Source organism: Columba livia, chromosome 2 (genome assembly GCF_036013475.1).
Source record: "Columba livia isolate bColLiv1 breed racing homer chromosome 2, bColLiv1.pat.W.v2, whole genome shotgun sequence".
NCBI lineage: Eukaryota > Metazoa > Chordata > Aves > Columbiformes > Columbidae > Columba > Columba livia.
In genome coordinates this window covers 4,006,043-4,031,864 of record NC_088603.1, presented here as the reverse complement: position 1 = coordinate 4,031,864, position 25,822 = coordinate 4,006,043, and the positions used below count along the sequence as shown (strand labels likewise).

The window sequence follows — 25,822 nt, the reverse complement described above, 5'->3', positions numbered from 1 at the left end:
TTAACTACCATTTGATCCTATGTACATCTCAGTTGTTGTGAGGACTTATACACAAAACATGGTTCATATTATCCCTGGCCTCTGACTTGCCTTTTGGCAAATTCAGTACGGTGGACAGTAAAGGTCTAATTCTGTCATCTCTTTTTTTTTCCTGATTCATGTGTAGAGAGATTTGGAAATGACACCCTCTCTCCATCCCTTCACTTTGAAGGACATTGACTAATCCTTTGCAACATTATCCAGCTCCATTAAGACAGAAGCAATCAAGTCAAATTCATTGGATATAATTAATTGGCTGTTAACATTCAGGTCACAGAATCAGAATAGTTTGCATTAAAATGGACCTTCCAAGCTCATCCAGTGCCACCCCTGCCATGAGCAGGGACATCTTCACCAGCTCAGGTTGCTCAGAGCCCCGTCCAGCCTGGCCTGGGATGTCTCCAGGGATGGTTCATCCACCACCTCTCTGGGCCAGGCTCTCACCATCCTCTCTGTAAACAATTTCTTCCTCATGTCCAGGCTGAGTCTCCACTTCTTTAGTTTAAAACCATCACCTCTTGTCCTATTACAACAGGACCCGCTAAAAAGTCTGTCCCCATCTTTCTTATCATCCCCTTTTAATTATGGAAAGGCCACAATAGCTCTCCCCAGAGCCTTCTCTTCTCCAGGCTGAACATCCCAATTCTCTCAGCCTGTCCTCATAACAGAGCTGTTCCAGCCTTCTGATCCTCTTGCTGGCCTCCTCTGGACCCTCTCCAACAGGTCCATGTATGTTTCAGGCTGAAGCAATACCCAGCTATCACCGCTCCTCATTTCTTCCAGATCTGGCAAACACACACATCTCCACACAACTGCACAAAGGGAAGATCTCCCCATGAAATAACATGAGAATGAGACCCTCATTGATGCAAGTGGTAGAACAGACCACTGCAGGTCGCTCCACTGATGCCACCTGCAAGCTTGCAGGGTCCTCACGTGCTCCATGTGAACTCCAAACATATTTGAAGCCCTGTTGGCTCAGAGTCTTGGAGCAGAGCACAGCCATGTCTTGGGATGCTCAAATGAATTTGTAAGTAGGACATGGATAGGGACTCCAGGGAGCTGGTGTTCTGCTGCTTTTCCTTTTGCTTAGTTAAACATATGGATGAGATTCCTTCCACTGACCCACGAGCACCTAACATTACTCATCTAGTCTAAACTCCTTGTCTAATTTCTCCCTCCAGCACCTCCAAGATATGTGTTATCCTGTGACACTTCTTAGGAAGGGATGAGATGACCTTTGGATGTTGGATGTGGCCTCTACAGGGAACTCGATAGTCTACTTTAGACTAGACTCCCTACATTTCCATGGCAAAAGTTAGGGGATATGAATCCCAACCTCTTGCTCATGCGAAAGAGGTCTGTAATGAGTAGATAAAAACAAACAAAAGTGCAGAATTGCATTTATTTATGCCCCTCTGAAAATGATTCTCTTTTACTTGAAAAACATCTTAATCTCTCTCTCTTGAGCCAGTATTCTTTTCCTCATTTTTTTTCTCCTTTATTCTATATTGTCTTTGAAACTGGAATGAAAACTGGATAAAATTAGGAGAGGGGTGAGCAGATAGATAGCAGCAGATAAGCAAAAGACTTCTTCACTGCCATCGAGAATCTGAAAATGAACCAGACCCGTTATTTGTTTACTACAATGCTCATTTAAAAGGAAACAAGCAGTTGAGTTCATCTGTTATGGAGATTTGTTCAATGAGAGCTCTGGTGCTCTGCTTTCCAAATGTGCCTTCATGTCACAAAGGCAGAATTTCCAGGAAACCTCCTCATTTACGTGGAATTGGGCCAATTGTTTGTCCAGACCACCCTGAACTCACAGAAAAGGGCACAAGTCAGCCAACCCTCCTGATCACTGTGCCCATCACACAACATCCAGCCCTGTCTGATGTTCATTTTTTTAGTTGTTATGGACAACAGAAGGTCCAAGGCAGAAAAACAGTGCTGGATGATCCCATTTCCATAATCAGTGTTGATTTTACATTCATGTGCACCTTCCACCTTGGCCACCTCAGCAATGTGCATGGGTAAATGAAGAAACAGGTGGCTCTCCAGATATATGGCATATTTAAAGCTTGGTTTTGTTTCAGACCTTTCAGATTTGTTTGCATGTGCCCCACTACTCTGAAGGGTTGGTGCTGAGAAGGTTTTGTGAGCAACAGCTAAACCTCATTCTACTGATCACCTCAAGTCAAGTATGCCCAGTGTTACCAGTGTACATTGTGTTGAGGTCCTTAGGTTGCCAGCCCGTGGTTTGTGGAGTCACAATTCCTCCACTTACCCAGAAATGTGCATCTTTTTCTTGTAAATATTTCCTGGTATACTATGATTGCAATATCAAAAGATCTAATGATAAGTTTGTCCTAGAGTTTGACAGCTCTGCTTTCAGTGTGAGAAAACAAACAGGGTTTACAAAAGGTTCTAATTAAGGGGAATATGTGATGTGAAGAAGGGAGGAATTATCTGTATTTATTAAGGGTTGAGATCTGCACACTTAGAAATGTGATATACAGGAAGAGGAAAGGAAGGTAAGGGAAAATTGAGGGTTTCCCAAAATCGAGGGTGCAGTAAGCTTCAGGGAGATGTGGCAGCAACAACTGTAAGCCAAGGGATGTGAAATATAACATGTGAAGAAACTGAAGGCTATGTCTGTGATGTCAACGTGCTAACACCATGCCACAGGTTGTACTGTGATGACGAAATATTGAAAATATGAAATAGCATGAAACACTAAGCAGAACTTGTACTGAAAGAATGATCTTGTAAGATCATGACTGAGGCAGATAAAGTGAGTTTGGAAAATATCTTGTCATGACTTACCCCGTAGATGTAACTGCTTTAGCATCCAGTTTAGTGCAAGCTGTGGCTGTCTGAGAGTCTCAGGTGTTCCCCAGTAACAGTAGGAGAGATCAATAATAAAAGTGGTACTTTTATTTCCAGTGGGCTCAGCAGCATCACAAGAACAGTAAATGATGAAAACTGCTATGGCTTTAATAGCTTCTGCTTGAAAAAAAATCGATTTCTGACCATGGTATATAATGACAAAGAAGCAGGACAGATTGCTGCTCTCCTTTAGAAGCTGTTGCAGAAAAGGGCACATGAAGCAAGAGAGGGACAAAAGTGAACACCCCTTAGCAATGACTGACTTTATATCTCTTTGTATGAATTCAGGCTCCCATTGAAAGCAAATAAGAGGTTTTCCTCCTCTGAGATTAAAGAGCTGAAACCTGACCTGTGACACAAACTTGTGGCCACGTTTCTGCGTCTGAAGGGTGTATTTGAAACAAATGAGAAAAATCAATTAAGAAAAATAAAAACTTAAGAGCTAGACATGGGCAATAATTTGCTTGGAATACAGTTATCTCTCTGCATTCATTCAGCTCACCTGTTCAATGTTTAACTCGTACCCAGATTAAACACCTTTTATAAAGAAAATGTTCTGTTTTTATCTTGGTTCTGCTAACTCATCATTTCTTCCGATGTGTAATGAATAAAACACGTCACTCCTCTACCAGGCCCTTTACTAGTTGATATAACCCAATCTGCAAAGTCATTTTGACTCAGATCTCTTCCACGTAATTCCCAAACAAATTTATAAATCAGGAAATCAACTTAGAAGTTTTGCATGTGTTTGTTCCAGAAAGCCTATCCCGATTAATAAATTTTGTGCGTATTGCTTTGCTGTAGAACATCTCTTCATTTTTCCAAAGGACCAGTGATGGAAATAAATACTCACTGCAGAGCATAGTTAGTCCCCTTGCATAGGACTATGAGGATCCAGAAGGCAGAAGAAGGAGATGTGGAGTCAGCCCTCTGAGATGCTTGTGTGGACAGTGGAGGAACGATGATCAAGGACAGAAAACCTTATGGAAGGTGCAGCTGAGCTGCTCCATCAGGTGACAGTAGGAGGTTCACATCCAGAGGAGAATAGGGCCACCATCATCGGAACAATGTATGAATAAAGGTATGGACAGACACTGTACAAGCAGAGTAGCTAGATTAATGTTCTTCCATCTAGAAAAAGTGTGGATCGAAAGGGTGCAAGTCAGAGGTAAATACAGTCATGAATGTTGTGGGGAAAGCAGGTATCACAGAATCACAGAATGTCAGGGACTGGAAGGGACCTCAAAAGATCATCTAGTCTAATGCCCCTGCCGGAGCAGGAACGTTTAGATGAGGTTACACGGGTAGCGAATAATTGGTTCATGGTGCCTGTGAGAAGGGGTACTAAGTGAAATTGTCCATCAGCAGGTCTGAAATAAGCATAAGGAGGTATGTTTTTACTCAACACATAAAGAATTGGTAGGGGTGATAGACCTGGAAAGCACAAGTGAAAGCCAAAAGTATAAATAGCTATCAGGATTATTGGAAAGAGGTAAGAAAAAATCTGAGTATAAGAATAAGATAAATTAAGTGGTTAGGTGTGTGGAAGTCGAGGTCATATGCAACTTCCATTTGAGGGAGATAAGAAGATATTTCGTCCATCACCAGGATATGCAAAATGCAAAGCCATAAAGTCATTTAGTTGCTAACTTGCCCTGCTACCTAGGAAGCTTCCACAGCTCTTTACCCAATTGGGGAAAATAAAAAGCAGAGGGTAAAGGTAAAAAAATCCTTCTTATTTCCTGTTCAGTATCAGGAATGTCAATTCATTGTTATTTGTAGATCCTATTAAGAAAGATAAGAGTGGTGTGGGAGAGGAGGAGAAGAGAAAAATGCCATTATCCTCAGAATAAATTGAATTAAAACAATGAGTGAAATCTGCATGTCCAAAAACTGAAGTAAACCCAGGAATACTTGGACATTTCCATCATAAGTTTACAGGTTCGGGGACTTTTGATCAAAACAAACATGTGGGGACTTTTGATCAAAACTTGTCTCAGAATTTAGCCAGTCCTGCTTGTTTTCATTCAGAGGGATTTCTTTCCCTCTGTATTTGCTGTCCAAAGCAGAGAGTTTCTGAATCACACTGCGAGAAAAAGCCACTTAGGGTAAATGCGAGCTGTGTACCAGATTTTGTACGGCTACAGGAGGAAATCAGAAGGAAAGATAGGAGCATTCAGCTAATTGCTTGCAACCATCAATTCCATTTTCATAATAGGCACGCCATCAAACCATGCAGATCAGGGAATTAAGAAAGGGCTTTGTGAACTCTGAAGAAGCATTTGCTTAAACCAGGAGCAGCTGCTGAGCCAGATGGTGAAGTCCTGTCCTAAAGCAGACGTGATACTAAAAAGATGCAGAAGTGTACGGAGGAAGAACGACCTCTCCTCGTGCTTTGTGTAAACAATTGATTGCCATGGCATGCTGCACGTGGGTTTTTATGGAATTAGTGCATAAGGAAGAGCTGTATTTTATTAGATATACATATATTACATATATATAGCAGTTTACGTTGACCTGGATGACCAGCCTGGTCTGCTTAACTGCAGAGCTTGTATCTTGGGCTAGACCAAAAAATGTGGGGATTTGATTAAACAATTCTGGCCTGTCATGCTACACGTGAACCTTTAAGGAGCTGCTGCAGTAAAACTTACTGAAAACTCATTATTCAGGCCTGCAGCTTCACCCCTTGCCTTTCAATAGTGTTTTATGCCTCGACTGTCAGAAACACTTATATAAATGAGCCAAAGGTCTAGCATTGTATTTGTACTTGTAATTTCCTTCTGTAAGCAATGGCTTTTATATCACAGCATACTTTTGGAAAGATAACTGGGTAGTTTCCCATCCTGGTTGTCCGGAATTCCTGTAGTTCCTTTAGCTTGTATAAGGATTACCTCTGTACATTATATTTGTCAGCTCTAGAGGACCTTTTTTTTATCTCACCCTTTCATTTCTGCACTGGTACTTTGATCCTTTTTCACATTCATCCCATCCTACCTGGAAGGGAGCCTTATGAAAAGGTCATCACCTTGTTCCCTTTCAAACCTCATCATTAAACTCCTCTTTGTCCTGATATCTGCAAAGAGAGAAGACAGCGGTGAAAGAGCTGGGGTGCTGCGATCCCTCTAATTGTCTCCCCACGGTGCTTTGCTCAGGACTCAGATACACAATTGAGTTATTGCATCTTAGCAATTATTGTGCATCTGTCAAGCCAGGGTAGCTCCCAACATGCGTGATTTACACCTTTGGTAGCTGTGGAGAGATTTTGTTTAATTTACACTGCAATGAAAACAGTTTAGCCTCATTGCCTTACCTGCTCTTTGCCACACACAGAATGGCTGTGGATGAGCTGGAGAGTAGTACATCACACCAACATCAGTATCAGCATCTTGTAAATGGTATCGCAGCCTCATGAGATCATGTGCCTGCTGGGAAATAGAGATTTTTGTCCTATGTTTGTGACAGCACCCAGAAGAGGACTTCTCTTACATGCAAGGCTCCCATTCACAAGTGCACTTCTGAATTAATGAGAACTTCTTACACCTTCTAATTGCCTTTGCATATTCTAACCATGGCCAAACTGAAACACAGGAGGCTCCATCGGAACACAAGGAAACACTTTTTTATTGTGAGGGTGACCAAGAACTCGAGCAGGTTGCCCAGAGAGGTTGTGGAGTCTCCATCCTTGGAGGTATCTGGACATACTTCTGAGCAACCAGCTCTAGGTGGCTCTGCCTGACCTCCAGATGGTGGATCAGATGACCTCCAGAGGTCCCTTCCAAGCATTCTGTGATTCTATGAAAGCAGGAAGCCAAGTTCTCTTAAGATATGTTGTGAGGTTATTATCATACATGAGCGTTAGTCATGATTTTTTAAAAGGAAACTTTTTATTTTTAGTTTAAAAGGAAAACATCATCTCGTCAAAATGGATGTGGCTTTTAGGAGTAGTAGACTAGGAGTAGACCCAAGGGAATGGCAGGAAGATGTGCCAGGTTGGACATGAAGAAAAGGTTCTTCACCCAGAGGTGCTGGACACTGGAACAGGCTCCCCAGGGAGGTGTCACGGCCCCAACCTGACAGTGTTCAAGAAGAGACTGGACAACATCCTCAGACACACGGTGCGAACTGTGGGGTTGTCCTGTGCAGGGACAGGAGTTGGACTCCATGATCCTTGTGGGTCCCTTCCAACACAAGACATTCTATGATTCTAGATACACTGCTTTGACAGTTGCAACGTTTCTGATCAAAATGAAATGCAAACCCCACAAAAGACAGATTATTTCTCAAGTGGGATAAGGAAAAAGCTGTTAAGCAATACCACCTTACCAAGGGGACTCTGTTCATACCAGGGGCTTGAGCTTCCTTTGTCCACAATGGAGAGGAGAGCCTGGAGCACAAACCTGCTGGCAATGGGATGCTTTCCAGCTCTCACTGTGAATTTCCTCCACTGTGCACTGCTAATTATGTGTTACTGAGTTGTAAGTCTCTGGTCTTCTCATTAATTTTCCAGGAATACAGTTTGAAAAGATTTAGCTTCAGTCTGATAGGAAATGGGGAGGTTTTGGGGACCTTGTCAACTCTCAAAGTCCCCAAGTTCTGCCTGTTCCTGTACTGCCACTTATGTTTTGTGACTTCAATGTACTTCCTTAGTGCATCATTCTGGGGAGAATTTGTGTTACATGCAGTAGTGAGAAATACAAGTTAATGGGAAACAGTTCTGGAAAACAGCTGGTGCACTGAATACTTTTTCTTTCTATTGACAGAAGATCAGACTTTATTACCAAAGTCCTGCTATAAATAGAGAAACTGAGACCCAGGGACATCACAATAACTGGCTGCAGTTTCACTAGAGATCTATGGCAGAGCTGAGATTTGACCTTGTAAAACAAAAATCTCTGTTTAATACTCCAGTTGAAAGTCTGCTGCCTGTAAACCTCAGAGTAAGAGCTAAAAACTTGGGAGGCACTTTTCCAAATTGTATGTTTGTTTTCACTATGGAAAGTAATCTGATAAGTAATAGTAATTAGAAATGTTGTTCGCTCTGAGGGGGGATATCATCTATCACTTGAGCAAAAATTGTGTATTTTCTGTGTTTTCTACCCTTGTACTTTTTGCACCTCCCAGACATCTAGTACAGAACATGGGAGTTATTAGAAAGGTTCGTTGTATTGCACTACATGTGTAAACTTGCACATCAAAATGTCACGTAAGCAGCAAAGGGTGGTAGAAAAACTTACCTTGGAAGTGAATTTCCCTAAAATCTGGGACATTTGTATTATTATTTTTTAATCCCAGTGTTATTGTGCTTCCCCCTACCTTAGTTTCCACATCTGCTAAAGCATTAAGACAACTTCTGGAAGTACTCTTGAGAGCAACGAGAAGAATTACAAAAAAAATCAAAGAATTGTGAGGAAGTGCACTTAAAGTGAAGAAATAGGAGGAAATTAAGCTTAAACAAGCAGACCTTAGTTCACTGGGAATAAGAAGCAAAGAATCGAAACCACCATGAAAACTAAAGGCATTCCCAAACAGAGAGGAGGAGTTTTGAGCAGGAAATAGGAAGCAGAAAAGTTCAGATAATGGGATCCATTGTAATGAAGAAGAAATAACAGAAATTACATAACACCTCAAAAAAAAAAAAATAAAGCACTGAACAGTTATGTTCTTGATTTGTTTGCACAAGATCTCTTATGATCCCGATATGAACTCTGGCAAAAAGAAATGCAAACAATGACCATGCAGAAGAAACCTGGGAACAGGAACCCAGAAGACGATGCTAAAGTTCTTGTTTTGAAGCAGCTGATAAAATGAACAAAGGCACCAAAGCCTGCATGGAGTTTAGTTCTGTTGTAAAGAGAAATTACTGGGGCAAGTTTTAGTGTCAAAATCCACCTGTCACAGGATTCTAGAAGTGAATTAAGCCAGGGGATGGACTGCTGCTGATTTCAGGGCACGACAGGACTAAGGTTCGGAAGATGTTCAGATGACTCAGTTGTCAGAAATTCCTGGAGGTGATGCTTGAATATTTTCATGACTCATAGCTACATAACAGATTTGCTCCTGTTTGCAGAAGTTTTATTATTCCTGTGTGCAAAGAACCCCATTGTTGGAAATGTTTGCAAATCTCTTTTGAGTTTCACTGGTGTAATTCTTCATTTAAGAAGCAAGTTTTGACTGTTGTTTGTTCATTCGAGTTTGTTGTACCAGCTTTCCAGTCGGTGGTGGCAGGCAGTTTTATGTGATAAATGACACAAAAGGAATGCCACAACTATGTGGTTCGTGTGAGATGGACAGGGTGGGAACCAGTGGTCAGAGTGGGTGAGAGGAGGATTTGCAATGTGCTGTTGGATGTATTTCTTCTTTGTTATTTTTGCCTAACAAACATCTATCTTGGCCTTTCAGACTATGAACCTTTTAGGGTAATGTGTATCCCAGTCAGATTGCTGGTATCTCCTTCTGTTGCTTGATTAATGTCTATGTACCCCTTAGCCAAACAGGACCCCTCCTAGTAACTAGAATCCCTGTTACAGTCACACTGATCTTGCAGTCACTTTAGAAAGGAAAGGAGAAGATTAAATTTGGTATCTTGGCCTCCTGACAACAAATAACGTCCTTACCTCTGCTCAGAGAAGGTTGATTCAACAGAGAAGTGAGTTCCTACCAACAACAAACCGACTGGCTGCCACTGAAATAATTTCAAGGACAACGTGCATTTCATAGGCCAATTTTGAACAACAAATTATTTCTGATATCCATCCAAACCAGAGATGTCCAAACAGCTAATTACCTTCTGTTATGGAAAGTGGGTTTGAGGTCCATCTGGGACAGCAGGTGGAGGTATTTTGCAAAGCAAGAAGTGCTTTTCTTGGTGTACAATGGACAATCCTGAATGGAGAGTACCAATGAGGCATGTGAACTTTACAGTTTTGTCAGTTTTGGTTGAAGGAGAGAGAAGTCCTTATGTTAACTAAGGCTCTTTTCAGGCTGTTGGAGGCCCTAGGCGTTCAGCTTGCTTATGAGTCCATTTAATCTTCCTGCCTTTGACTATGCATGTTAAAACAGGCAATACATGTTGTCAATATCTGGTTTTTCTCCTTTCACAGCCAAATTTCAAAGAGATTGTTTCTCAAATGAGAGTGCAGTAAATTTCCCAGGAATCACATTGATCAGGGCTCTGCTTGTAGATGAGGTTGGGGTTTTGAGAACCACATTCTTTTCCCAGATCTCCGACCTTACCTGCATAACGTGAAATGAGCTCTTTATCTATTCCTGGCTTGGCTTCTCGCAACTGAAGTGAAAGACATAAATACTTCACTGCTTTGTTTAGATGAAAGTTTTTCCAGGAACAAAGGTAATGTGACAATAACACTCCCAAACAGTATTGGTGCTGTGCCAACAACCAAAGGTCTGGCATTATGATACCATTAGAAGAGGTGTTTTGTGGGCAACTCAATATTAAAATGTACTTGTTTTTAAGGTCTGAACTTTGTGACCCAATGAGTCCCTCCCTTTTATGTGTTCTGTGTAATATAAACACTTCGTAACAGAGAAGAAGTATGAGGATTTTACTCTAAGTGTTACAAGAAGTGTGCTCTGGCATTTTAATCAACAAAAGGCAGACATTTGTTTAACGAAAAGCTGAACATTTCTTTTTGAAGTATCCTTTTCTCTTCCAGGGAACGTGACCAGGAATTGTACAAGCCAGGGCTGGACGGATGTGTACCCTGCACCATATGCTGTAGCTTGTGGATATGATTCCAACAGCACCCCGGGGGAAGAGGTTTGTAAACCTGGATGGGTAGACATCAAGAATTACCAGGGATCAATATCAGAACCACATGATCTTCCCATGCCTGATTTTTTTTTCCATTCCCACTCTGATTCCTCAAGAAGGAAGAATCTTCTTGATGATCCCTAGAAGCAGAGATCAGATGTCTGGTCAAAGAGTTGATCCCCGCTTTGATTTACAGAGGGGTGGCAGGAAATCAGCGCCTGAGAAGATCAGATCAGTGTCTGTGTGATGCCCACACACAACCTCAGGTTCTTGATTTTCCACGCTGAACTTTGAAACAAGCCCTCCACTTTTAAATTTAGCTTTAAGTAGATATGATGATTCTGGCATTTCTAGGCCAACATTAGTATCAAATGATCAAAAAGGGATAAAAGGGCATAACTCACTTGCCATCAGCTCTTCTCTGCTTATCACAATCAGCTAAAAATCAAGAAAACTGCAGGGAACGCACAAATTTTCATGTAATGTAACCAAATTTTGTGAAGTAATCCACAAGCTCTCTGGGATACTGTCTGTAGATACTGACCTTGCTATAATTAGCTTTATAGAGTATTGTCATTACACAGGAAGAAGTTTGTTATTGGTTTGCTACATGCTGATGCATGAAGGGTAAAGTCCAAAGAGGATAACAAAAGTTGTTGAAAGTGAGATTCACCTCACTTAACCAGAAGTTCAACATCTAATCTAAACCAGTCACCTGCAGCTGTCACATACTCAACAAGAAAAATCTTATGCTAGAAAAGAATTATATTTCACTGCAACTATATGTTTATATTAAACCTATGCCCGTGCTTTTTTTTTCTCCTATATGACATATGTCAGTGTTTCTCAAGGCTGGTCATAGGAATCTCAATAATTAATAAATATGTACAGTAATAGGTCCTTGTGTATGGTCACACATTACCAAGGTACTCAAAGAGTTAATGGAGAATCTGAACAGAATTGAGACAGCCTTAGGAGGGAAAGAACACAGAAAATAATAAAGGGAAAGTTGCACAAAGAATTTGAGGGGGTCTAGTGAAGAGATCTTGAGTCAGCCACCGCTTCACATCCTCAAGCATCCCATTCCTCAGATCCAGTTGCATGGCACCAGTTGCACGTTGTAAAAGCCTTTGTTACTGGTCTGCATTGGGAAGGTCCTCCATTGAGAGCCCCGTTTGTGTTCCAGCTGCAAAGGGGATTTGGGAATTCCTGGGACATGCTTTGGCGACCCAATGGATTGCAGCATTGCCAGAGTGCTGCGTTACCAAGAAAACACGTATTGTGCTCTTTTAATTCTTTCTTAATTATTTTCTCTTGATTTCCGCAGTTTCGTCATGCTGTTTAAGTCTAATTTGTGTGAAAGGTGGCTGAGGGGGGTGAACATGCAGTACTAGCCTCTAAAGAAGAATAGATTTTTGTTGTTGCTAAATTGGCTGTCAGTTTGGGGAGGAAGAAGTAAAAGCAACAGAAAAAAAGAACAGCAGGTTGTATGGGACATGAGGCTGAGAACAGGCTGATAGGCTTCCATGCTTAAAACACCTCATGCACTTTTAACACCTACTGGTCTCAAGTCAGAAACAAGAAAAGTATGAAAAATAAATGAGGGCTGTGTGTAAGATTTTAGTTGTGAATTGTCTCAGTCCCTAAGAAGCAGATGATGTAGGCACCAAGGCAGTGCACTTATGATCTTTGCAGTGATAATGATTCTCCAACTTGACCATTAAAAACCACATGATAGAAAATGGGGGGGATTGTTTTGCTGTCCCATTGTCATATGTCTTGCACAGCTTCTCCCTTGTGTAGCTCTGTCTGGTCAGAGAGAGGCCACCCTAAGTGTCCCCATAGGCTCTGTCTGAAGATGGTGAAGTAGACATCTCCATTGGTCAGTTCACCCCACGTTTCTCTCCCAAGGGACCTCTTTGCATTTACTCCAGAGGGAGCCCAGATGATTTTAGGCTAGGTGATGTGATCCCAAAGCATTACTGGGTGCAAGGCTACTGAAAGACTTGATATCAGTATTTCTGTTGTTTTTCTCTTACAAATCTAAATGTTTCACGTAATGATCTCAGTTACCAAGGGACAAATCTAGAAGTTGCTGAATGGAAACCAAGGAAGTTAATTCTCTGTTAATCTTAGTTTAGCATCTACCTTAACTAATTGTTCTTATCACATTCCTGTGAAACTAAACAGAGACTTTTACAAGAGAGAGGTTAATCTTAGTTTAGCATCTACCTTAACTAATTGTTCTTATCACATTCCTGTGAAACTAAACAGACTTTTACAACAGTGAGGTTGAGGAAATTGTCTCATTTCATTTTGTAAATCAGTCTAGGTCTAGAACTAGAACCCAGGCATCCTGGCATGCACTGCCTTCATTTCTCTAAATTCCTGTTTTTTCTAATGAGAATATTTTAGTAATCTGAGTGCTGAGTGAAATTCCAATTCCATTTGTTATCTTAGGTGAAATTCTCTGTTTTGAGATCTGTAAAATAGGAAGTGATTGTCATTAGCAAGTGCAAATGAAGAGTGAGAAGTCATTTTGTACTGTTTCCAGAACAGAAATGACCCCACATGATATAATGCTCAGCTCGATGCAGAGCCAACTCGCTGTACACAGCAAGGATTGGTCATCGTAAAATATAAGGGCAGGAAATTGCTTGTTGAATAACATAACTTGCTCCTCTGAATAACTTTAGAAGCAAAAGGCCCTACCTTGTCATGCTTTACAGTTTCCGTCAACCACTCCACTACTAACATCTCCTATGATATCTCCTAATTTCCTTTCCCTTGTTTCTCTGCTCTCCTCAATATAGCATGGGACAACCTTTTCCTCCAACTCACTCCCCTACAACAATCTCCCTCCTTCTGCTGGTCAGGTCTTTCCTGGAATGTTTATGCTCTGGTGCTACCAGGAAAGAAACCAGATAATGAAAGGAGGACATCATCAACACTAAGGAAGTTGACTGCTTTTGTTGGAAAAGTCTCAGGTGCTTTGGGGACAGAGGCCTGAGCCCAAACTCAGACAAGACTGGAAACAAGACTATAGTTAACTTTGGGTGGGATCTGCAGTATGGTAGGGTGGAAAGGTAGAACCTGCACTGTTCCTTACTGCAGTGCAAGTCCCTCTAGGCAGTGCAGAAGAGCCAGGCCTTGGTATGACCACATTATACTGGTTGGCTCCATCATCATAGCAGCCTCCTGGCATCATATGAGTGAGACGAGGTAGATAAATTGCTATGCATTATGTATTCAGAACTACTGACCCAAAGATCTTGGTGACGTGGTTTCATTCAATGTGACGGTAAAGACACACTGCTTTTAGCCATCTCTGAGATCTGACGTCTAAGGAGAAATATAGATATGACCAGCATAAACTTTGCACTCTCTGAAAGGTCTATTTTAACACTCTCCAAGCTGGCTTGTGCAAATGCTAGAGGATTACTGCTCATCTCAGCCTCACTGGTTCTGTAAAGTACCAAGTACTTGTCGATGCCTATGAAAATACCATACAAAAATGTCAACTCTCGCCATTGTTAGAAAGTGGTTTCTGTCTAAACTGCTCTTTGCAGTTTTGGTTTGTTCTTTATTCTCGTTTGGTTTGTATTTAATAGAAAATGATGACAAGGAGGGCAGAGGTGGGTCAATCAAGGGTTGGAAAAATAAGATTTTCCACAAACTGAGTTAGATTCTCATAAAATCTTGGATTTTTCATTGATAAAACAAATGTCCAAATACCAACTGATGTTTTGTCCTTTTTCTGAGCTGATAATCAAAATATATTGATTTAGAGTATTGCTGGAGAGCCTTAGGACAACTGGAGTTTTGTTGCTTTACTTCCTCATTTTATTTAGACTGAGATTACTTGTTGGATTTAAGTCCTGTGGTGCTCCAGGCTCAGAGGTTTCTTCTGTGTACTATCACAGAAAAGCCATAAACTAATTTCCAATTTAACATACATTTCTTAATTAACATATCTGTGATTTCAGTGAGAACGTTTAAAGTTTTTACTTGCTGCAATACAATATCTGGCTCACACAAAAACAATTGCATTTCTAGACCAGTTCTATCGTCGAAGTTCTTTAATAAGATCAAGCTCATCATACTCGCCACCTCAGAGCGGATGTGTCAGTGCCCTGTTTTACTCAACATTAGTCACTCTTGTTCCACAAGATTATAACCATGTAGCTATCCTTGCAAGTGTCAAATCAGAGTCCTCCCTGCATGAACTTTTCCCTTGTGTAACCTGCAACCTGGTTTTGGAGAGATCCAAGCTCCACTGAAACCAGACACAGTCTTCTTATTCACACTGGTGGTACTTGAGTCCTGTGTTCTACTGGATGTGATTTAAAATGGTGATGAAACTGGAGATTTTTTTAATAGAATGGAATAGGATTATTTCCTTACCTCACCAAGAGAGTCGGTAAAAGCTCAGTGATGGTGTATTAATGTCATCACAGTTACAGCTTCCTCACAAGGGGTGAAGGAAGGGCAGGTGCTGATCTCTTCTCTCTGGTGACCAGTGACAGAACCCGATAGTCAGGTTGGACATGAGGAAAAGGTTCTTCACCCAGAGGGTGCTGGACACTGGAACAGGCTCCCCAGGGAGGTGTCACGGCCCCAACCTGACAGTGTTCAAGAGGAGACTGGACAACATCCTCAGACATACAGTGTGAACTGTGGGCTGTCCTGTGCAGGGACAGGAGTTGGACTCCACAATCCTTGTGGGTCCCTTCCAACCCAGGACATTCGCAGATTCACACAGAATCACAGAGTGTCAGAGATTGGAAGGGACCTGGAAAGCTCATCCAGTGCAATCCCCCCATGGAGCAGGAACACCCAGATGAGGTTACACAGGAAGGTGTCCAGGCGGGTTGGAATGTCTGCAGAGAAGGAGACTCCACAACCTCCCCGGGCAGCCTGGGCCAGGCTCTGCCACTCTCACCATGAAGAAGTTTCTTCTCAAATTTAAGTGGAACCTCTTGTGTTCCAGTTTGTACCCACTACCCCTTGTCCTCTCATTGGTTGTCACTGAGAAGAGCCTGACTCCATCCTCCTGACACTTACCCTTTATATATCTGTAAACATGAATGAGTCCCCCCTCAGTCTCCTCTTGTCCAGCTCAAGTAGCCCCAGCTCCCTCAATCTTTCCTCACATGGGAGATGCTCCACTCCCTTCAGCATCTTGGTGGCTGCGCTGGAATCTCCAGCAGTTCCCTGTCCTGCTGGAACTGAGGGGCCACAACTGGACACAATATTCCAGGTGTGGTCTCCCCAGGGCAGAGCAGAGGGGCAGGAGAACCTCTCTGACCTACTGACCACCCCCTTCTAATCCACCCCAGGTACCATTGGCCTTCCCGGCCACAAGGGCCCAGTGCTGGCTCACGCTCATCCTGCTGTCCCCAGGACCCCCAGGTCCCTTTCCCCTACACTGCTCTCTAATAGGTCATTCCCCAACTTATACTGGAACCTGACGTTGTTCCTACCCAGATGCAAGACTTTACACTTACCCTTGTTATATTTCATTAAATGTTTCCCCGCCCAACTCTCCAGCCTGTCCAAGTTTCGCTGGATGATTCTATGATTTTATGGTTCTATTTAGGAATGCATGTTGGCAGCTCTTTGAAAGACCACTTTTGTTTATTTCCTTCACATTAGCAAACAGCATTCTATGGCACAGTCAAGACCGGCTACACCATCGGACATACCCTATCGCTCATCGCTCTCACAGCTGCCATGATCATTTTATGTCTCTTCAGGTAAGACCATGAGCATAGGTAAGGGGATGGCTCAAAGGACACAGTGGCTGTTTGGTATAGGTTATGAGTGTTACAAATGGATGCAAAAGACTTCTGTAAAGTCTCAGTTGGACAAGGGAGGAAAGTTCTTCCGTCTTTCAGGCCCACTGTCTTCTGATATGTGGTTTGTGGTCTTTGTATGGGAGTTATAACCCTAATCCAACCATTTAGGTGGGATTCATCTCACTAAGTGTAGATTGTTGCTTGATGGATCTCTGCATTAGAGACCATTAATCCAACAACCTTGATGTAGTCCACAGGAACCTAGTCAGTATGGTGTATATTGATACTACGGAATGATGCATTTCTACTAAAGTGGGCATTCAAAATGGGACAAGTGAATCACATCCCAAAACTATCTCTCAAAGTCTATTTCAGAAATGTTTCCTGCTATAGCTGTATGGCAAGACATAGACACCCAGAGCCCTCTCAGTTGTGCTGGAGCCTCTGAGATGCACGTACAGGTAGCAGATATGATGTGAGACCTTCAGGAGACCCAGACCCTGAAGGGCAGATACTCTAAAGTATACCAAATTGCATTAGATGCCTAGATTGCAGCAAATTAACTAACCCTTAGTGTCCATTTTTTATAATAGATTCAGGCATCTAAATGTGGGTGCCTACAATTAAGAAGTTTGCATATAAGGTGATCTCTTATTATAATGTTGTTCATGTATGGAGAGAACAGGAAAAGATGACCTCTATGAGATGGAAAAACCTTCTGGATGTGTTTCCATCTCATGCCACTCTCCAATGGCTTCCCTGAAATGCATTATATGGTTGTCCAATTTATGACAGTCTGGTCCAGCATCACTCCCAAGGAAACCTATAGGTAGCAGTCTATGTTCTAGGGTAACTCCCACACTTACATCAAGACTGGCCTCACCTTTGAGATCTTTGCGCTTCTCGACACGTGCTGTGTCCACTCCTCTCACAAAGGAAGAGTGAATCAGACACATGTGCAAATTATTTCATCATCCCAACGAGGTACAAGGTGTTAGCCAAACTGGTGCAATTGTCAGGGTTCATGCTCTTCATTTGTGGGAAACAGCATAATTTGACTTCTCCTTCGCCTGCAAGTACAGAGGACTCAGCTTGGTCACATTATCTTGCCATCGTCAGAGATTAAGAGCATATACTCTGCCAATGCACAGTGACTCATTAAGAGGTGGTAATTTGATCCTGTTGCTGAGCGAGGTCTGTTGTGGTTCTGATGACTGTACCAAGTACCCATTTGCAGAGTATTAGGCCTTTCATTTTAGCTGATGTGAAGTCTCACTTGAGAAAGACCTACTTGATCAGAATTCATCTTCAAAATATTAGAGCGCAAGGGAGAGAAAAACCCTTGTGTTGTTCTCAATATCATTAATAATTAGTCATTTTTAAGTGAAAATGTAGTTCATATTGCTCCAGAAAGCCTGTAATATGTGTTAATTTTGACAGCAGCTGATAAGAATTTATTTCTCTTTCTGAAGATGCATTTAACTTTGAAAAGAATTATTGTGGTACAAACATTCTGTAGAAAAGAGGCCTTTGTGATGAGCACAGTTTGCTCAGTCGAAAACATTTATTTTCCATTGGAGAGCAGTATGGTGGCCCTACTTTCTGTCATTCTGTATTTTGGCCTTTTTTCCTGAGAACTGGAAAAGCAGCAACACTGCTGCAGATGTATGGATTGCCACGTGATCTGTGGATTTTAAAAGCCCTAAGTGGATTTGCAGTGATTTATATCAGAACACAGTCTATCTCTGGGTTTCTAATGTTTAATTCCAAGTCTATATCTTGGCAGAAGAAACATGTAAATAGGAAAATAATGGTTTTGAGAAGCCTTGCTATTCAGAAATGTTTCTTCTCTTCCTAACAGAAAACTACACTGTACTCGAAATTATATTCACATGCACCTCTTCATGTCCTTCATAATGAGAGCTATTGCGGTCTTCATAAAAGATGTCATCCTATTTGAAAGTGGAGAATCCGAACAATGCTTTGTGAGTTCGGTAAGTACACATGCATATCAAAGTTTCCGCCTTACTCTGTTAAACCATACACCAAAAATTACCTTGCAAATGCGTGTGAGACAGTACTTTGGGAAAATTTCAATTTTATTTTTTTCTTGTCTGAAAGAAGCATAAACATGGTTGCTGCAGATTAATTGGCATGGAAAAGGCATAAAATAGATTAGCAGGGTTAATAGGCATCTGGTCCCTTCCGAGGACAAACCCACAACTGGGGCTCTACAAAAATTTGGGGCTTCAGTCAATCCTGTGTCCATCTCGCAGTAGGATGTTAATTTCTTGGATATTCTGGTCAAAGGACACTTGCAGTCGTGAGTTTAGGGATTCAGTAAAACCTTTCCCCACGGTGAGTAAGATCCAGATTCACATGACTAACTTCAGGTATCTACGGGTTAAGTACCTATACATGAGCTACATGTGTAAAGTGCAACCATAGTTAGTCAAGCTCTAATTAATATACTCACTGGAGTCTGGAGACCTGTTTACCTGCACTCGGGTGGCTCTCTGGGCTCCACTGATTGTCCAGTTCTTATCAGGAGTTTAGGCAGGAAATATATGTGTAGACATCACTGTCTGTTTTTCATCTGGATCTGTATCCCACGCTAGCTGTCTGCAACTGGGAAATTTCCCCACTGGGATGATAAATGAGGGGAATAAAGGAGTTGGGATATTTTTTTTTTCACTTTCAAACTCAGCGTTATCAGCTGGAGCAAACATTAAGGAGGAAGAAAAGCTGTTTACCTAAAGCCATATTGACGTAAGAGGACACTAGTTATGAATAAATTTAGGCAGGAAATTGAAATCAGCAAAATAAAGAGATGTGGAACCCTCCATAATAAATTCAGAACAGTAGATGAGCTGCTTGCTGCTAATAGCAGGGGACTGGGCACAGCAGTCCAGCAGATCCCTTCTGGACCTGTTTTTTTATGTTATACAGAACTAGAAAAATATTATCTTTTTTATTCCATCCACATAATTTTTTCTTTGCCTTGTGGTTGTTCTGTATCCTCACACCAAGTCCTTTCCCTGCTGGTATAATGACCTTTCTGCTCAAGCACCTCTCAGCTGATCCCAAAGAGTAGCCCAGTCCCAGCTTTTCCCCAATAACTTGTTCTCATTGCAGTGACTGTTTCTTTTTCCCCTCTGTGGTTCAGTGGGACCTGTATTATTTAACAACGGGCTTTTACTGTGAAAGTCCATGAGTGATTAGAATGACATGTAAACTGGAATAAACAATTCCTTGGTGTCCACTGCCACAAATAACTAATGCTAATTGGCAGAAGAGCCAAGAATCCAATGAGCTGTGGAGGTTGAACTGATCTCACCCCTGCGGGAGTTTGCCATGTGAGAAGTGTTTGCTCCAACTGTCCATCCAGAAACGCTTCCGTGTATGAATACAGGATTTTGTCCTGCACAGTCCAGAGTTCCTAGAAAACAGTGTGCTTTCAAGCAGACCAGTGGTACCACCATTGTGTGCGTTTCTTCCCATCAAGAGGCTTTTCATGTTAAATGCCAGCTCAGACAGAAAGGCTGGATGATATACAAGGGTTATAAAAAATATGTGGAACAAATCTGTCTCCACTGCACTAGGCTGAGCATAACCCTTGTGAAATCTATGCCTGCCTTGACCCAACATTTTGGACAACGCTTTAGGTCATAGGGAAAAAAATACCTACATGAAATGCAATCAAAATGCCTCTCCTAAATATTCATCTATTTGCAGAAATAATTATAAAATCCACTGTGTTTATGTGGGTTTTGGTTGGGTTAGGTTGGCTTAAGTTAGGTTAAATAATTGGTTTGCTTGTGCTTTGAACTTGCAGGATAAAGTTTTGACTTGGGATACCTGGGTACTAGATCATATACCAGAGGTCTAATACACAATTTACTGAAGGTTTTGTGTATAATGGCTAGAAACGGTCTTGAGCTTCTTCAGTCTGAGAAGAGATTTGAACAAACAGTTCGATTTACTGAATGCTGTCACCACCATGTTGTTTTAGAAGAGAGCAAAACCAAAGCAATAACAGTGTTTTATTAGAAGAGAAAGTACTGCACTTATTTCCTTTAAGGAAAAAAAAAGATGAAGGCACCGTGCTCCCAGAACAGATTCAGGGCTTAAAAAATCTGAATGGGCGGAGACTTCTCCCAACATTTCTGATGAAGAGACCAGATTGCTGAATTCAGTATTACCTGTTGCAGTAAGGAGACTTAAAATTATGTTTTATGCACTAGCCACACAAAAGGTTTTTAAGCTCTCCACCAGCAAGTGTGTCAATACTCCAACCAAGTAGGAACTCCACTACATGTAGGTGTGTATATAATGGAAAAAAACTTGTTCATAAGCTTTGCTGCAATAGCATTTTTACTTCATTTTACCTAGTGCGGGTAAGTCAGTTACAGTGTTGACTCTATGACATTTTAAACTCAAATGGTTTTGGATTATCACTGAGTTCAACATGAACTCCTTTAAAAATTAAGTTTATTGAGTATGTCTACAGGACACAGAGCCCAAGAATGTAACAGTAAGCATTTCAGGGTCAATGAAGGCAAAATACACGTGATGTGTATAACTATAGGTTCCTTGAATTCCTTGCTGCTTCTTTCTTGATAAACTCACAATTGGGGGAAAGCAAAGTCTTGCTGCTTGGGTGAAAAATCCAACCTGTTTTCATGGGTCAAAAACTGTGAGTTGATCCCAAGACCTGCGCAAGGTGGCCCTTTGTCCTGCACCAAGGAAACTCAGCAGCAGTAGCTTTATAAATGACCATCACATTTTCTCCTCTCCCCAGGTGCCCAAATCAACTAGGCCTGTTTATAGGCACAATGGGGATCCCTTGGCTTGAGTAGAAACACGTTGACTGGCCTTCAGAGAAGTCTGGCCCTCCAAAAGCCCAATGTGGGATTTTCCAGTGGGAAACAAAGCACTGCAAGGACCTTGAACTTTCTAGAAGGGTAGAAACATAGAGAAGTCTGATGGCCACATATATACACAGCATATTGGCCAAGGTACCAACAGGCATCAGTAGACAAAAGTCACATTCTCTCTCTTTGTCATGCCTTCAGTCATACAGTATGTCTGTAATTATGTGTGGTTGAATCACCCTGTTGGTTTAAATTGCTTAAAAATAAGCGTATATGCAAGTGTATTTGTCAATCTGGGCTTTAAGCACTCAGATGTAGAGAAGCATCTGAGAGAATGCTTCTCAGATGGGAGAAGCAGCTGAAAAAGGCTGAATTTCAGCTATAAATTGGCCAACATGGGCATCCTTACTTAGAAGCGAAAAAGGTGTTGACCAGCAGATCCCACAATAAAACTGATAGGAAGCAACAGAAGGAGAGCTTGATGGGAGCTCTTACTGGGCTCCCTACCTGACAGCTGGCCACAGGCCAGGCCCACAAAGGATGGATGAAGTGATCCATCCCTTCAAGGAGAAAGTATCAGATTCTGGGTTATGCCTCTTCTGCTCCTTGGACTGCTCATATCAGGCAACCCTTGAGGGTCTAGACCACGGAGACCAAGCTCTAACATGGTTTTAAACAGTTTTGCTTGGATGTGTTACCCTCTTGTCTTCGCCTTTGCTCCTGGAAATAACCCAGGAGTGAGGGCAGAAAGTTAGACAGCAGAAGAGCTCTGGAGCACGAACTTTCCTTGCATAAGTGACCCTGTCATGCCTGACACATCAGTGCCCCAGTCACAGGCTGGCATCTTAAAGAAATTCAGTATTGCCAATAATAAGAGAAAATGTGATAAGTACAGGGAAGGGCATTATTAGAACTCTGATCACCTTCTCCCTTTATTTGCTGCCTTGTGGTTGACTTGCTTTATTACTGAGGATGTGTTCAGAAGTGACAGCGTTCGGCAATTGATGAGCACAAAATAGGGACAGTTACCCTATTTACCAAGCTAATTCTATTTTTACGTCTAAACTCAACTCTGAGTCATCTGACGCAGAGGCTAGACCAGCTAGAGCTAATCACCAGCTTAGAAATGCTCACAAGACTGCCCCCGAAAATCAAATGAGTACTTCTAAGAGACAAAATAGGAAGGCTGAATCCCTCAAAGACTGACAGTTACATAACCCTTGTTAAAATCAGTGGAAGCAAAATGCTTAAATAGCCTCAAGAATCACAGTCATGGGGCTTAAACTTGCTTCTTATGTGAGGAAAAGCAGACATAAGAGCTTCCTACCGAGTTCAACAGATAGCGTTGTATTTGAGGAAGCCTGCATGGGAAGTGGACAAGGCATAAAGTGCAGTCATGTGGACCACATTTTTTTGTTGGTGTAAACATTTACAGGTCCACTTATTTTAATAGAGTTTGCAAGGTTTCTGCAGGTGCAGGATCTGACCCTGCGTGCTTTGCTGTCTTGCAAGAACATAAAATAGAGGTTGTCCCATGTAACTTGCACATTAGCTAAGACAGACTTTTAAATGCTTTGCCATTTTCCGCTGGCTTTCAGACACTATTAAAGAGGCAAAAGCACAAAGAAAGGCCAAGGTTATCTCCTGGGGCTTTGGGATCCATTTGGATTGAGCTATTGCTAGAGAAATTATACTCTAACCAGAGAAATCCAGGTTCAGTGGTGGCCCAGCCTTGGCATAATTGGTGGCACAGGTAAGAGAAATGGAGATTGGGCCCAATATCTTCCTCCTAATGTCTTCATCCTTCTGCAGTCTTGATGGGAGCAAGGCAAGATGTAGCTTGTTGAAGCAGTGTGTGTGTGCATGTGTATGGGTGTACAGCACAGCTCATCAGTCTAGAAATGCCACTTCTGCTTTATGAAAGCGGTAACAAATCAACAAGCACAGACACAAATCCAGGTTATAATGGCTTAATAAATTGCCCAGTGACAGCTGACATGCAGTAAGTATTCTTAGGCATTGATGGGAGCATGAAAATGTATTGTGACCTAGAGGAAGGCAGGTCAAGATAAATTGAATTAATTTGCTATTGCTAAGGCTTAAGAGCACTCTTGCATAATGTTTCTGGGGCACCGTTGATGCCGAGCAGCATGTTAATAGGAACAATGTGTGTTTGAGGCCTCTTATCCCTTTTGCCTGAGATAAATGGTGACCATGAATTCAGTTACATTGATCCACCTGATGTACTTTTTGTAGGGACAACTTACAGATGAATCCAGTAGGAGCTGAAGGGTCCATCATCAAGACATAAGTTTATTAATCCCATGAAGACCTTTTCTTTGTTGTAGTTCCTGATAGAGAGAAATTGCCTTAACCAAGGCTTTGAGCTTGACAACTTAGGGCCTCACAAACTGAAGGCTACATGCCTCAACGGTAAGCCAATTTGTTTCTATCAAGATGGAACTATAATAATTTCTTTAGTCAAATTTATTTATTCATAGATAGTGTTGAGTCTTCAACACCCAAAATTTCCATACAACTTCCATGAAAATTTGCAGAGACACTCATTATTAGAGCAATTTATCCTTTAAAATTACTTGCTTGTCAGACTCCATTAAAGGGAAGGAAGGAGTCAAAGGCACCCAATTGATTTAGGAGATTTCTTGTTTGTATAGTCCTCAATTCTCGTTCATGGTAGGACATGAATCTTGTGAGGCTTTTTTAGTGTTAATCTGTGAATCTAGTCTACAACTGCAATTAAACTGAGGGAAGAAATGAAAGTGATGGCTTTTTTCCAGGCATTCCTGTTTGTTTGGTTTTAATTTGTTTGTTTGTTTTTTTTTCTGTTGTTACACAAAAGGTTGAGTGTGCTAAGGGTAAGTTAACACTTTTTCTTTCCTTTTTTGTTTTTAATTTTTTTTGAGGCTCAGCAAATTGATTTGACCTAAGCGCTCATTTTCAGGGGAATAGAATTGCCCAGTAAGAAGCGTTTTTATTTCTGTCAACAATTGCCGTTGACATCATGCTGAATTTCTGCAAATTAGGCTTCCAGCAAGAAGCCCTGTTGAAGTCAGCAGGGGCTTTGCCACAGGCCGCCGTAGGCTCAAACCATTACCCCGTGTAGCCAGATTGTCTCTGCAGAAAACTGGGCACAGTAGCAGAAGGCTGAGATAATAAATTGATATTCACATTTTCAGTTTGCCAAGTCAACTTCTGGGATTGTCTTTACTGCAGTTTCTCTTGTGGGACTACGGCATGTTTTTCCACCCTTCTGTCAAAGCCAACTAAGTAGTGAAAAGATAATCTGTAAAAGCCAATAGCCTTGAGCGTGTGAATGAGGCAAGAAATAGCCTGGAACTATAAAGAGACAATATTGTAACTTAGCCACCTCCTCCGGAAAGGTCTAAGCTAGGATCAACGGTCACTACTCTGTGAAGGTGACCTGTAAAACAACGTTACTCTACACTCTAGTTGGAACAAAAATTCCCACTTCAGTGGGCAAGAGAAATTTTCTTTTTGTTTCCAGTAAACAATATTGGCTTGAGAAACATCTTCCTAGGGCAAAGCTCATTGAATATCCTCACCTTTCCTTTCTTAACAGAGCCAATAATACCTCCGCCAGTACAGTATAGCCACTCTTCCCATTAAAATGTTTTGTCTCACAATCAACCTTATACAACAACAACAACAACAGCAAAATGCAGAGAGAATTACTCAATGAAAAGCAAAAACATGCATTTGGAAACTAAGTCTATCCTGAAATCTCCATGCAACATGCACAGAGATTAATGGACAAAGCAGAGCTGTGGAAAACGCTATACAGTATTTAGAGGATAAAACAGTCATGAATTTGTCAGTTGTATGAATGTGACAAGATAGTGAGATGGGGAATTAATCATACCATGTAATCTTACAAGCAGAGCAATTATTTGGTTATTGGTATGATTACATCATACCTTGGCTGAGGTGGACATCTCAAAAGAAAAAGAGCTGGCATGGAATTCAGTCTGATTTAGGCATGTGATCTGAGAACTGGCTCAAGTTTGAGACTCCCAAATTTAGTTATGATAATGACATGAGTGTCTAAAATGGCACTGTAGTTATGAAGATGTAGGGTTAGGCACTTCCCCATTTCTGAAGGTCAAAATTTCAGCAGGTGGTGCTTGCTTGGTGCTACCCCATCTTCCAGGTGTGCCTCAGCAACAAGATCATGAGTGGGATCTATATAAAGCTTTTAAATTGGATTAATGAAGCCTCCTTGACCATGCTGGGGCAAGGACCAGCTGTTGCTGTGGGCAAATTCAGCATGATTCACTCAGCAACAAGTGCTTCAGATAGGTTGTGTCTTCTGAGCAACGTAAAAGGAAAGTGCTGGATAAATCTGTCACTGAGAAAATGAGTTTTCACCCATCTTCTGTTGAAGGCTCCTGCAGAAATCCCTGTGTAAA

The 25,822-nt window shown here is 41.6% G+C and overlaps 1 protein-coding gene across 1 annotated transcript in view; it reads left to right on the top strand.

Annotated features, from left to right (window-relative positions):
- Positions 1 to 25,822, top strand: part of VIPR1 (vasoactive intestinal peptide receptor 1) — a 124,440-nt gene that overhangs the window by 68,103 nt on the left and 30,515 nt on the right. Inside the window, exons 4-6 of the mRNA XM_013369762.3 lie at positions 10,605 to 10,708; positions 16,358 to 16,458; positions 18,362 to 18,494. Of these exons, the coding sequence (XP_013225216.3) occupies positions 10,605 to 10,708; positions 16,358 to 16,458; positions 18,362 to 18,494 (338 nt within the window). The remainder of the gene's footprint in view (positions 1 to 10,604; positions 10,709 to 16,357; positions 16,459 to 18,361; positions 18,495 to 25,822) is intronic.